Source organism: Xyrauchen texanus, chromosome 1, assembly GCF_025860055.1.
Source record: "Xyrauchen texanus isolate HMW12.3.18 chromosome 1, RBS_HiC_50CHRs, whole genome shotgun sequence".
Lineage (NCBI taxonomy): Eukaryota > Metazoa > Chordata > Actinopteri > Cypriniformes > Catostomidae > Xyrauchen > Xyrauchen texanus.
Window position 1 is genome coordinate 66,568,148 of NC_068276.1, and position 15,164 is coordinate 66,583,311.

The window sequence follows — 15,164 nt, forward strand, 5'->3', positions numbered from 1 at the left end:
CTACTGGACGACACAAGTTTTCAAAAGTTTCACACATAATGTGGATTATTGTCATGAAATAAATCATAAAATACAGTTACAGAGGGTAACAGGTGCATATTATGGCCATGTGTCCCAAAGGTCAATGAAGCTCATGTTTGTCCTGATCTATTAAATTAAAAATACATAAAAAATGAAATTCACAAAAACTCTTTGCTTGAATTGACCTCTTCTATGATGAACATTTTATATTGCTGAGTTTAAATTCATCTTCATATTTTTTCTTGGGCTTAAAGTTACAAATGTGATGTTGTGTCCCGTGACAGTAAAAACTAAAGTCAAAGTCTAATTAAAATCTGAAATTCCTGAAAATAAATGTTTTCATGACTAGTGCAGAATAATATTTTATTGTTATTTCTTTAAAAAAAATAAAACAAATGTTTTAAAATATGATTGATATTTAAAATGCTTTTGTCCAGCAAATGAAAATCTTTGTGTGTCACCAACATGTAGATTTAGTTGTTTATGTTGAGATAAACAACTAAATGTGTTGAGTTGTTTTTTCTTGGGATATCTTCTTCTAATCATAATGACAGTCCTGATTTAAGTAACTTGAAAGTGTTGAAACAGTCACTCAGTAAAATAATCCATAAATCAAAGAATGTGTTATTTTTGTGTTTCAATTCCAACTAATTTACATCAAACTGAATTATATTAATTATAATAATGAATTTTGTTGTGAAATTGAAATTTGTAAATCTTAAAAAGAGTATAAACTATTTTATTTTATTTGTATTTATTTATTGAGCAGAAAGAGAGAGTGAATTAAACTGTAGATGCATCATGTGTGTTTTGTAAAGTGAGAGTTGTGTGTTTGTTTCTGGTTCTTACAGATAAACCTGTTCTGACTGTAAATCCTGAAACATCACCGATATTCAGAGGAGAGACTGTCACTCTCACATGTGACGTACAGGGGACAGAAGTGACAGACTGGACATACAGATGGTATTGTGAAGGTGTTTATGTTCAAGGCTTTTATGAGAAAGAGTTCAAGATTCCTGCAATGTACAGCGGATACAGTAAATGGAGGTGTTACACTATCAGCACATCTAGAGGAATCTACACTGTAGATGCTGAAGTGTCATTTACTGTCATCGGTGAGTGATCATCTGTTATATTATAATCATATGCATCATCAGCAGATCCACAGTTTTCCTGAGCAACTACTGGACGACACATGATGATTGTAATTGCCTGTTTTGTGTTTCTGGTCTCGAGACACAATGTAAAAACTACCAAAACGAGTGACTCAGACGGAGAACAACAAAGATTTAAGTGTTATTTGGAGTAAAAATGACTTTCAGGCTCAACTTGTGAAGTTGTTGTCTGTCAAACCTCGGACCATCGCTTCATGACATCTACATACTCAGATGAAGCACTGTCAAAAAAACATCAAACGCTCATCTCACAGGGGGGGTTCTAGGGTCAGTGGACATCCGGTGTTTCGCCCACAGAATATATCAGAATACACGGGATACACTTTCAAATATGTTTAAAAGTTATATCGGCAAATAATTTTAATTATTAAATGAATTAAAAGTCTTTCAATATTGTTTGTGAAAGAATATAAAACATTAAAAGTTTGTCTGAATATAAAATGAGTTGAACACATTTCAGATGTAGCGACTGATTTATTCCAGCACTGAAGACAATCATCCACAATCCACCTGAATAATAATGATCTCTGCTATTATCTTTTTAATCTAACTTATTGAACATGTTTAAAACACACAAATCCAGAGTCATGACATCAAGCTGTTATTCATATTAGAAACCTGCCGACAAAACATCCACAAATTATATCATATTCATCATCAAAAATGATCATAAAGTTAGAATATCAGACTTTCCATGATGTCAGATTAAAAACTAAAGTCCAGCACAGGTCAGGTTTAACATGTCACAGCTGCAGTCATGATGACAGAATGTAACGGAGGTTGGATGTTAGAGGTGTCTCAAGGAGGGAAAATAGATATACCTCACGCGAGGAGGAGACACATGAGACAAACAGGTGTTAGCATTTCAACCTGCATTTAATAAAATGTCCAAAAAAAGAGTGCTACCTCCTCCACATACATGAAGGCGAGTGGGGAAGCGTATAACATCCAACTTAGTCACACAAAATAAAAGGGAAACAAAAAGAAATACAAGTTGAGGGCAACTGTCTTCTCACATCCTCCGGTTTACACACCTTCTCTTACGCTCTCTCTGTCTGCGCTCTCTCTGCGCAACTAACACACCGCATAATTACCGTAATCCCTGTAAGTGACCGTTACAGAGGCCCCCTTGAAAAAAATAATGGCTGTCCTCAGCCAATAACCTTGTGACATAATAGAAAATAAACAACCTCATACATGAAGATTCATGGACAAACAATGATCACCTACATACATGACAGTAATCAGGCTACCCATTATTAATGGCATGGACACAAAAAATAATAATTAGGTTCACAAAAATAATAAGCAATTCACAAATACAGGAAAAAACACAATTTTAGCACACTTTCTCAAGAACAAAATGTTTTTTTTATTTTTTTTCAAAAAACCCATTAATCTTCCAGAAATTTTGAAAAAAAAAACATTGACAGGTGAATACAGAAATGAAATGTATTAACCTGATATACCAGATTCAAAATAAACAAAAACATTCACCTCAGGTCCAAACGGTCAATGTGAAACTCATTTGTCCACTTAGTCTCAGCCCACCCTGAAGTAATTCTAGGTGCAAGTCTTGGTCTTAGGTTATACCGGTTACCAATTCCCTCATCCTCACCTTCATTCAAGTCAAGAAGATCAGTAACACCAGCACTTTTACTCAGTCTCACATCCTCCACACTGTCAGAACCAACTGTTAAAGGAAAAGCTACAGTCGTCACATCATTCTCACACTCATCTCCATTATCATGGTCAGTAAGGATGATGGAGTCTGACAGACAAAAATCAGAGTCATCAAGTAAAACACTTTCATCCATGACATAAACAGACAAGTCACCCAAATTAGTGTTAGACAACTGACTGTCATCCCATGTACGAAACGATTCCATGTTAACCACATGAAACACCCCTGCATCCCCACCAGCATTCACATCAGAAAGTCTGTAATTGACATCAGAGAGCTTCTGCGTTACACGGTAAGGGCCTGCGTACAAAGGTGCAAGCTTTGCTGTGAAGTTAGCAATAGCGTCAGACCTCGGATGGGTCCGCACTCTCACGAAGTCACCAATTGAGAAAGAAATGTACCGACGTTTACGATCATAATAGCGTTTCCTCTTAGCATGACTCATTTAAAGTGAAGACCTGACATGATCACACGCTTCACGGAGTGATTGTCTTAGGGTGTCCAATGAACTAACTCCCGGAACATCATCTCCCCCACTGTCAGGTTGAAAAATCAAATCAAGTGGTGTGTTTAACTCACGACCGTACAAGACCATCGATGGGCTAATTCCTGTACTCTCGTGATGGACCGTACGCAAAGCAAAACAATTTTGAGACAAATAACGATCCCAAGAGGTATGTTTGGTACCCAAATAAGCCCTAATTGCCGTCTTCAACGTCCGATTTACACGCTCAGTGGCGTTTGTCTGTGGATGATAGGCTGTCGTGAGCATATGTTCAAACCCCAACTCAGATACTGTGTGTTTGAACAGCTCGCTCACGAACACAGACCCCCGATCAGAAATCAGATATTTCGGAGCGCCGTGTCGAGCAAAAACCTCAGAGAGTAGCTTACCAGCTGCAGCCAAAGCCGTAGCTTCTCATACCGCACAAACTTCTACCCACTTTGAGTAGTGTCGTGGAAAGTCGGTTGATTCTCTCTAAGTTGTAAGAAAACTCTCAGAGTCTTGAGTTCCAGATGCCAAATTTGCAGTTTATTGAACACCAACAAACATGAGACCAGCCAGCTGTCTGTTCTGACTCTATCCTCCTAAGTTCTCAGTTATATACCTTTTGTTATCTTTTTGCCCATTATCTCTGACCAATAGATTTATTATCCTTGTCTCTTTCCTTCGCCACCAATATGTTTTATTTCCCTCACTAATTGAATATTGGTGGAAAATCCCCTATCTAACTATTTTAAAAAACATATATCATCTGCCCATCCCTTTAAAACCATACATTAGCTGGTACCCCCATACACCCCGGACACATGCAGTTCCTGGTACAGAATACATCAATCTTAGAAACATCTGTGTAATACAGCCTTGTCCTTATCATGCAGCTTTAACCTTTCACCTCCATTTCAGCAGACCCTTACAATGAGGCCTTGTCTGTTCCTCTATGAAAATACAAACTAGTTAAATATTTAACGCATCAAGGCGTTTAACGCATCAAGGCACTACATTATGCCAGGAACAAGAGATCTCCTAAGCAATACATCAAGGATAGTGTCAGACTATTGCTGAAAACATCTTATCTTAAGGAATACATCAAGGATACATGTCAGAATACTACTGGTCAACAGAAACACTACTGGTTAACAGAAATACATGTTTTTGAAAGGATTTTAAAGGAATATAAAGGAATACATTTGTTGTTCAAAAATACACTTGTTTTCAAAAATATCACTATATATCCCCTCCTCTGAGACTTATAAAAAGTCTCATACACTATGTCCCTCAATCCAGAGTGCAGTCACACAAGCCAGCCAATCCCATTCCATTTTGTAGCCAAAGTAGGCTACACCAGTCCTTTATCCAATGCCATCTTTATGGGGCTGCACTCTGCAGGACTTGAGACCAAACATCTCCCTCCACACTTGGCAAAGAGGAAGTAAAAGATCCCAGTCCTCTAGCTATCACTGTTCCTGGGGGTGGGTGACAAAAATCAACTCATTTGTAATAAGCATGTGCATGCAATTGTAAAGCCTTGCGTGATGTAGAGTACAATTGATTATCCATTAAACAGAAGATATACATATAAGCTTAACAAAACACTAGTAAAAGTAACATAATAATAGTTATCCATCGTTGCCAGAGGAACTCACAGACAATTCCGGTAGCCTGGAGCGCTATCTGGTGGTGTGTTGGACCAGACAGCGGGTTTTTAAACCACCAGTTGAGTCTATTTGCTCTTGCAGCCAAGCACTGAGGTGCTCGTCGCTCCTTACTTTATATGTCGCTCTTGCATGTCTTCTCTTGGCAATTACTTCACATGTGTATTTTTCTTAAACATAATCATCAGCAATACTATTTCTACTTGATTAGGTACATTTTAATAAAGATATTCTTCATTAATTATTATAAGTAATTGGTTACATTGAAAAAATAGGGGAATATGTCAAAAATAATAAACAAAACACCCTCTAACTCCTTACTTGAATTGCTATCTATTCTGTTAAGTAAAATGAAAGTACAATAGTCATGCTATCTCCCTTACTATCAAAAACATGAGAAAAGTGTTCCAAAATAAAAGTCCTCTTATTTTAATGTTATTTCTGGATTGTTTTTCAGTAAATCTCATCAAGTTCATCCAATCCTGGCCCAATGGTACAGTATCTAGTGTCTATCCCTTTTTGCGTTGGCATCATTGATACAGTCACCATTTGCTTAGCCACTGTTCTAGTCATAATTGATCTCAGAATGGGTACAATACAACAAAACAATAATGCAAATAGGGTCAGTCCTATAATTATTATTATACCTATTTTCATTAGCCCTAACTTCCATGAACCAAAAAGATCATCAAACCATTTCCCAAACATCTGATCTCTCCCTGCATTAGTTTTAACTTCCTTTCGTAAGTCATGCAGTTTCTTCATTGCCTGGGTAAAAGTTCCTTCTGGGGATGTATTATTTGGTATGTATGTACAGCAATTTGCTCCAAAACTCCTCCTTTATCTGCCAATAACCAATTAAGTGCTTGACGATTTTGCCATGCCATTTTACTAGTTGCTGCTAATTGGTGTCCTAAAGCCTCCAGGGCCTCATCTGTGTGGTTTATAAATCTCTGCTGGTTATAGAAAATATAATTAATCCATTCTACATTTTTATTGGCTGTAACCCACACAAATATTGACTCAAAGCCTGATTTAATTTCATTCCTAGCTTTAAACTGTTGGGGTATTCTTCTCGGTTGGCCAATTTCACCCAGATAAACATCAGGATCTGGGGTGTATGCTCTTTTCACCCTTGCTTTGCTGTGTACTAAAGGTTTTGGTGCAGTTTGGATTTCAGACGGGTCCCATTCTACCATAGTTACTTCTTGTATTAACCTTACTCTAGCGCACAGGCCTTCCCAGCCTTTGGGTAGTGAGGTTTTCAATTGATCCACATAACCAAAAATAGTCTGCTATAGTTTCCGTTTGTTCTGCATGGATTTTGATTGCAGGTGATACTAAAGTCTGATTTTCACACCCTGTAAGGCAATGACCAACCACTACGCCTAGACATCCTGGAATTATGTTCGTAGTATAGTTCTGTCCTAATGTCGCTGTTGCATATTGTGGTCCACCAAACCTAATTACATCATTATTAAAAAACATTTCCTCATCTAAATGCCATGTTACAGCGCAATTACCCTTAAATTGTCCTACTTTTGTTTTCCTTTAGTTTTGTTAAAACATTCATAATTCAGTTGTCTATTTATTGTATATGATGATGGGCCTTCTTTTTTCTTATTATCCACACGTACGTCTAATTTTCTACATTCATCTCCCCACCCTATCATCTCATAATATTTATCATATTCAGGATGACCCAAGAATGCCAAACATTCTGCTGGGCAGAACACTGTTCTCCCTGTTTAACCACATTTTTGGCATAATACTCAGCGCAATGCTTATAATCATACCGATTCGGGACTACTACCAATTTTCTTAACGGAGATTATTATACAGTTTGTCATTTTTGCTTGTTTAGCTGTATATCTGGCCCACTTATACCAGTCATTTTGACTTGCATGCTTTAATAGTTCCTCTGTTCCTTCCGTCTCTATGAGTTCCAAGTCATATACTAAATCTATTGCTTTTGTCGTTGTTTGGTTAATTATTCTGTTAGGTTTCCTTTTAGGCTGATTATTCGGTTTATTCTGCTTAGACAAATTGCTTATCCAGATTCTTTGCTTTTTGAGTTCACCTTTGTCTAATGATCCAGGTGATCGCTTCTTTCTGATTTCTTGTACTATGTTATCTAGTCTCTGCTCATTCGGGGAAATAGTACTGTAGGTCTGAGGTTCCAATTGTAGGAAATTCATCATACCATGGTCATTGTGATGGTCCCTCGCCTGGGGAGTCTGGAACTTCCTCGATCGCTTGTTCGGTAGGCCCTGTATGGGAGGCAATACCTGTCCCAAATATGTTAGCAACAGCATCATCCACACTAATACCTCCTTGAGCTTCCATTCTTTCCTCCATGTCCCACAGCGTTTCATCGAGCGACTTCAGCTTGTTGGCCTGTTTCATTTCCTTCAGCTGCTTCTGTATCTGTTTCAACAGGACGATCACTTTCTTCCTGTCTCTCTCCTTCTTCACCTTCTTGGTCCTGTTCCTCTGTGACATGTACTGCCGCCTCGCTTTCTATGCTTTCCTGCTCCAGTGCGGCACTTACTTCAATCGCTCTTTCTGCGGCGTGCTCTTCCTCTTCGATGCGTTTGTCCTTCTTCTATCTCCTCTTTCCTCAGATTCTGTAGCCGGTTCCTGCTGATCTTCTTCTTCTCGGGTTCTTAGTTTTGTGCTTGCTGCTCTTCTTTGTCTGAATCTTGCCTCGTATTCATCGTTGGGAAGTCCATATTCATAGTTACATCAATACAGTCCATCAAGTGCTCTGTACTTTCTGAATTCACTTTCTGGAGTATTTAGTTTTAGGTCAGCTTCAATGGAAAGGCCATCCAAGATTCCCAAGGCTGATTGTAGGGAACCCACTCTGCATTATGCTTTCTTAGAATTGTTCATCTGGGGATCCTGGTCCTTCTTGGGACGTTTCTCTGGTAGGCCCCCTCATTGGGGGCAACACTTGTCCCAAGTATGTCAGTAATAACATCCATATTAATATGTCTTTCTTATTCATTGGTATTGTAGGCCGCAAATGTTTTCCACCTTCTCTCCTTCAGCGGGTCATCCTGTCCTAACTTGCTTCAATGATGGCAACAGCATGACTATTTCATTTCATATGCATAAAGAACACTGTAATCACCTCATATGGTTACATGTTTTATATTAACTAACTATCATTACTTTCTGCATTCATTTGATTAATATATTAAATTATTTCCCTTATTACAGTCATTTGCTACACACACATTTGTTGCATCTCATTTCTAGCACTAAATAACACATGGGTCCTCTGCCTCCTCCAGGCAGGAGCCGGGCATAGCCTGACTTTGTTCCAATTAAAAACATTAGATCATCCCTTTAATATCTATACACAACATTTTTCATGGTCATTCACAGAAAGGCTATCATTCTCCACAGAGGAGGTAAACTACCACAGGTGTTCCTTATCTTAAAATTCACTACTCATTCATTTATCAAATACATTTCATTTCCTCCTGTTTCCCAAGGACTCTCAATGTCTGTATCACATTAATTAATTTTCCCTGCAAGCCAAGCTGTTTTCATAGTTTCAGACTACATCAGAGTAATTCAGAGTATTAAATCAATAAAAGAATGATCAAATATATAACATATCATTGGAGGAGTCAATTTCCTCCCAGTTTAGTCTTTCTGTTGCATTGGACCATTTTCATTAATCAGTACTTCATCTGTTTTTTTTTATTTAATCAATGGTAACACACAATATTATATTATTCCCCTCTCAAGAATTGTTGTTTCAATTATTATACCAATTGTAGTCAACCCTGCACCCTATTTCTTAATTAATTCCATTTATATTGTCACAAACAAACAAGACAAGCAATCTTAATCTTTAGTCACCACCATGTATCTTTTCCATTCTTCATTACTTTTTTTAAAATGTACGAGTTCAATTAAAGCATAAGTAAAAGGAATAAATCATCTTCAAACCATGTTTGTTTAATACTTCTATAAAAAGTCAAGCACTCCTTTGACTGCAACGGTTCTCAAAACCTTACCCCCAAACCCAATCTATAATAATCCTCTACACAGGGCATGATCCCCTGACAACAAATAAGTTATTTTAGTAAAGCGGTTATTAAAATGCAGTCGGGTTCAGTGGAACTTTCAATTTATTTTATTTTTGGGCAGGTCTCGTCTAAACCTCCCTTTTGATGCTTCTGAACTGAGAGCATTCATCCACTTCCTTAAAACCCTTTCAAACCTTCTTGGTCAGGGCGGTGGCGCCATTGTCAAGTCTTACCCGTCATTGGGTCGTCACCTCTTGCCACTGGTCTTGATACTGCTCAGTCCTCAATCCTTAATAATTTGGTATCAGTAAACAGATATTTTCTTTTTCAGGGAGTATCACCAGAGAACCGACACAGCCAATGGAACATCTACAAATGCTTAAATATGGAGACAATTCAAAACATGGTTAAATTCAAAAAAGCATTATTAAAAATTCATCAATCTATTAAAATTGTCCAAAGTAAAAGTAAAATATGCTAAAATTGAACTCATTTATAAATCATTAATTTCCATTCAGATTTTATTTCTGCTACTTTAGCAAATGTTACACAAAACTATGTATCATGGTGGGGACTAACATCAGATCAGAGCCTCTCAAGCTTCTAGGAAGCTTAATTAAAAACATCACCTTAATTCAATAATAGTCTCTAGATAGTTTTTGAACCTACATTTATTCTTTCAGATGAATTTTCAACTTAATCTGTTTTCTTCAGTATAAACCCTTAACTTTAGATTGCCCTCTTAATATATAAAATCTTTTATCATTGATGAGGAGAGCTGTTTGAACTCCTTCATATCACTCTATCTAACATTATTGTAAAGGCACATCATTTTACATATAAAAATCAAACCAAAATAAAATGAAATAAAACAACTTATGGATATTTCTTCAAAATCTGCTCTTGTGTTTCTGTTTCAAGCAGACACTTATCAATTTTAGACTGAGAGTGAGAGGGGTGGGGGGGGGCATTCCACTCCCTCACACTGTTTCTAATCTCATTACAGCTATTTCTTCTTCTTTCATTTTAGAATCTCACAATAATTTATTTAATTTATCATTCAACAGTAAAAATAGTGATATTTATAATAACTGATTATAGTAACTGCTTTCAAACTTTCTTATCTCACACCATTTAAAAACAAAAACTACTCTCAACTTACTTTCTTCTTTCCATTCAAACAACATACAAATAACCTTCTAATCTTTAATAAAACAGAACACAATGTCTTTTTCGAATGTCTCTATATAATCAATTCAACTTATTTCTAGCCTTCTGTTCATGCAGAGCTTTACATTTTACATCTTAAATTTATTATTACTACTTTCTCCATTTCTTACATTTTCTCAGGTGAAGGAACTTCCATTCTATCTAATAAAATAATATAAATCAAGTTTTTAAACTAACAGAAAAGTAAAAGATTAAACAGAATAAAGTCTTAAAGACAAACATATCTAAAAACATATCTCTTTTCTTGTGTTTTGAAATAATTGCTCAATAAAATACACTACGTCCTTTAAATTTCTCATGACTCTTAAATTATTATTTTTTATCCAAATGTTTCATCATCATTTAACAGTTATCATTATTATACCTCTAAAATTACACTTTCATGTATTCACTATGTCAAACTAAAATAGCAGTAGTAGAAATAGACACTCAATCAGCACTTTGTAGCACCCACTATTAATTTTTTGTTAATTTCTTTATTATGAGGGTACTCTCTGGAAAATTTGGGGGAGTAACCAATCCAATAGGTAACTCTATAACTTTGCCATACTTTTATAATATTTACTCTTCAAATCAATAAATCAGTGGTTAGCTGCTGGATTTAAATTTAGACCCTCAGAACAATTTAGACACTGGTATTGAACCCCATTGATGGCATTCTGGAAAGTCATAAAGTGATCGTATAAGACTGAAATAAACTTTTCCAGAGAAATTTTAATCCACATTATAAATGGCAAATCAATAATGATTACCAGCAGTAATGAGCGCAGGAGGATCAATCAGATCAATCACATCATTTTCAGTCTTCTTTGTCTCCGGATTTCCTCCTGCAGCATTAGTAACTTCTATAAAATCATCTTTCTCAGCCGTCTGCAATGGGGAGAAACTAGTTCCAGAATGAGTTAGTGAAACAACACACATAATGATGACAAAAGAAACACAGAATAGACACATGAATATGAACTTATTAACATTCATATATGAGGAAGTTATGATGTTCAATTTAATCTTAACCTTTCTCCATGGGCTTCACCCGCCCCCAAGACCAATGTTTAAATGATCCAAATCATTCTTAAATTTATTTTCCTTTAATTTTAGTCTCAAATGCAGCTTCTCAGTGTACCCATGATCAACCAAGACCTATTCTGTATATACCAAACAAAAAATAAATAAAATAAAAACAAAATATCTATCTATCTGCTATCTATCTTTTTTCTAAAGTTGGGGCCCCTTTCTGTCTGTCTGAAGACATCAAGAGAGGCCTGTTTCCCCTCAAAGTCATCCTCAATGCCCTCATCAGACAGTCCCTCACAAAAATAACAAATCTCTGCCTATCTTTTGTTGGTTGATAAAGTTTACACCGATAACGCTGCACTCACATTTAAATTGTTCTCCAGACATTTTTAAAATCATAGAAATATAAAAAACAATTTTCTAGTGTTTAATTTAATAATGTTAAAATAGTATTCTCTCAAAAACTGGACCAGACAGAACATAAAACAGACACATGAATGTGAAGTTTTCACATTTAAGGTTTAACTGCATAAGATACAAAATATAATTTTCTTATTTTATCATATCTTTGGTCCACTTTTGCCATTTGCTGAAATATAACAACACTTATCTTAAATACAACCTTTGTTTAAAATCCAATTACTTATTTGACTTTAGTTTAATGCAATACACTCAAAGCTTTATTGTTTGTCCAGATAATGTGATTTCCCAAATGCAATTCAATCACTTTAAAGTTATCACTTTTTTATAATCTAAATATTCTTTACTCATCACTTTGATATAAAAGGAGTTATGATCTGACACATGTCCATTCAACAGCTCTCAGTTTAGTTAATCTTACATCAGGCTTCCTTCATGGCATGAAAAGAACAGCCCAAGAATAAACATTGTCCAGTCCGCTAAAAGTTAACTCTTTGATTTCATGCATATTTTTGTTTTACAGCTATTTGTTTGTTTATACTGTATTATATTTATCCTTACATACATACACACACATATACACAGACATATGTATATATATATTTTTTTTATCATTGGTTTTAATTCTACAACCAGAATATTTATTAAGTGCCCTCTTTGTTTTTAATCATCAGATCTCTTCTGCCTCTTATATTGATGGAAGTTTGAAAATAGCCTAAATAGATTTTCTTTTATGTAAATTTCATACATACTCCTCATTAGTTACGCAGCAAAGGATCAACCTCTCTATCTGGATCCCAAATTCTAGAATTTTCTTTTCTCTACATTAACCAAGGAAATTCCTTTACACAGTTTTACGAGACAGCTTTCATTCCCAACATCCATTCAATATATAAAAGACAATCTTTCTTTATTAGACAACATTTACTCCATTCATCGTATCCCATTTTAGGGCTTATATTCACACTTGTTTCCTTATTTATAGGGCTCATATACACTTCCATATGCAATCACACTTCAGTCATACTTCCCATACTTTCAAACACAGACACAGATATTCTCACAAACACAGAACCTTTCACACTTTTTACAAACACAAGGCCTTTATAAACACAGAGCTCTCAAATATTATACTAAAACAAACCTATTACTTCTGTCCCTCCTTTTGCTCTCCTCTTTTTATCCCTCTCCTTTATTTCCATAAAACACACTCATTTACAGTGGTTGATTTGCTATATCTGTTACTTCTTTTTATATTAAAACTCATGTACTTCCACCCACAGCTGTCACATCCATTTTGGGTCTCTGTTCAAGACAATTTCTACATTGGTGCTAATTCTCCTCTCTCTATTAAAAATCACCTTTAAATTTTTTGACTAGATAATTTGTTCATAACTCCAGAAATGATCACTAATTCCCTGTGTTTCTATTATTAATCTTTTTAATTCTATTTCTTTTCTTCTCTCAGTTAGTCTCCTCTCAAATTTAGTAATAGTTTACTTCCACATTATGATTCCTGTTCCAGGAGGAAAACTGAGACAGGAAAAAAGTCTTGTTCTATTTTTCTTGTGTGTGTGCTCAAAGCCCTCCCTTTACAGCTCCCTTATTTTGCTCTAGCAGCCCCTCCCTTCTCCCCCTCCCAGCACCCAGTCTCCAACTTACAGTGAGAGAGAGAGAGAGAGATAATCAACAATTATGCTCATTTATCTGCATCTTATCAGCTACACTTTGGATTCTTCAATTAAATGTCAAAACCCATATTTATTATAACTAATACTTATTTATATATTCCTTATATATCTATATATTATATATCTTTTGTTTATCATCTTTTTCCCTCATAGTCTTTTATTATCTTTTCTTTATACTCTTTTGTTATTCCCTTTATTTTTCTTAACATATTATTTTATTTTATTTTATTTTATTATTTGGTTATGTTCCTTCTTTTATTGCTTATATGGTTTCACTTTATTTCTTTTCAAAACCAACTATTTGTTTATTCATGCTTTATGTTTGTTGGTACAATCTTATTTTGTGGATTACAAAACTTTTCTTAAAACATGGTTATACCTCAAATACTACTTATACATACAGCTTGGGTACAAAGTCTAAACTAATGCATTCATTTTTCTAACTATTTACTTTATCATGCATTATGCTTTCATTTTTAATTACATATTTATTTCAACATGAGCAATACATTGTTTTCACATGAGAACTGCATCATTATCCATGTCTTTATTAGCAATACACACTTAAGTTTTGCATTCTGCTTTATACCATGCATATCTATGTTTCCCTATCCAAGTCTGCCCTCTTAAAACAGTTACTCCCAAGCATGGTTCTTCCAATGTTTCCCAATAATGTGCCACTTCAGATTTCAAGTAAGGAATATTTGCCTCCTTGACTGACACTTTCAAATGTCCCCTGTATATATCTATCTCATCTCTATGGCCTGTTTTACAGAGTGTAGATGTGATCCACAAATGATTTAGGATCTATGTTCCTAACCGCAACATCCAACCAGTTAACACATGGCCACTCCTGTTCTATTTCTCCTAAATTCACCACTTCAGTTAAGGGTCTCATTAACTCCTTCTTTTTACAGTTAATTTTCTCTTCTGTAATCTATGTACTCTGATTCTTTCAAAAAATGATCACTGATCCCCTTTTGACTTCAATTCTCTCTGCCACTCTCCAGATCTGCATTGATCTCCAAACTTTACAAATCTCGCTTGTCTCTGCATTTATCTCTAGTCTTGTTCACTGCAATGGAAAACATTTTGCCTTTTCTTTATCTTTTTCCCAATTATTCTATATTTTTGTCTTCTGAATCTCCCCTTCCCCTCACTCACAGAGCTGTCCGTTCAGCTGACCAGTGAGTGAGAGCAAGGCAGGGAGATATCAGAGAAGCAGGTGCCATTTTGCGTCTTTATCATTTTTCAAGAATTGTTTTATTCAATTCACTGTTTCAATTCATTTTCCACTTTTGCTCTCATTTAGCATTTCCTTAGTGCACCTGATTCTCTGTATTATTCTGCCTCTGCACACAATACATCATCAACACTGCAATCATGCATTTGAATAAACACAAGAACAGCACAATTAGTACCTTAAGCACACATGCACCTAGTTAGTCATGCACATTGCTCATTATCTCAAACATGCACATAGTTCAACAATTCCCCGTTTTCTACACAGTCAGGGTTCCGTCAACCACTGCAATAAATAACTTAATCTAACACCTGGAGGAATTTTGCGCGAATTTTCACTTCTCCACCCGTGTTAGGATTTTCACCTGTACAGGATTTTCAGCCACTCTTCTGGCAAAACCTTGAATAAATGCACGTAACCGGGAATTTTCACGCGCCGTCGCTTCTCGACTCACCCCCAGGCTTTTTCTTCCTTCTTTTAAAT

At 35.6% G+C, this 15,164-nt stretch overlaps 1 protein-coding gene across 1 annotated transcript in view; it reads left to right on the forward strand.

The window, feature by feature from the left end:
- Nucleotides 1-15,164, forward strand: part of LOC127642985 (Fc receptor-like protein 3) — a 244,814-nt gene that overhangs the window by 73,709 nt on the left and 155,941 nt on the right. The window contains exon 6 of the mRNA XM_052125490.1: nucleotides 873-1,136. Within this exon, the coding sequence (XP_051981450.1) occupies nucleotides 873-1,136 (264 nt within the window). The remainder of the gene's footprint in view (nucleotides 1-872; nucleotides 1,137-15,164) is intronic.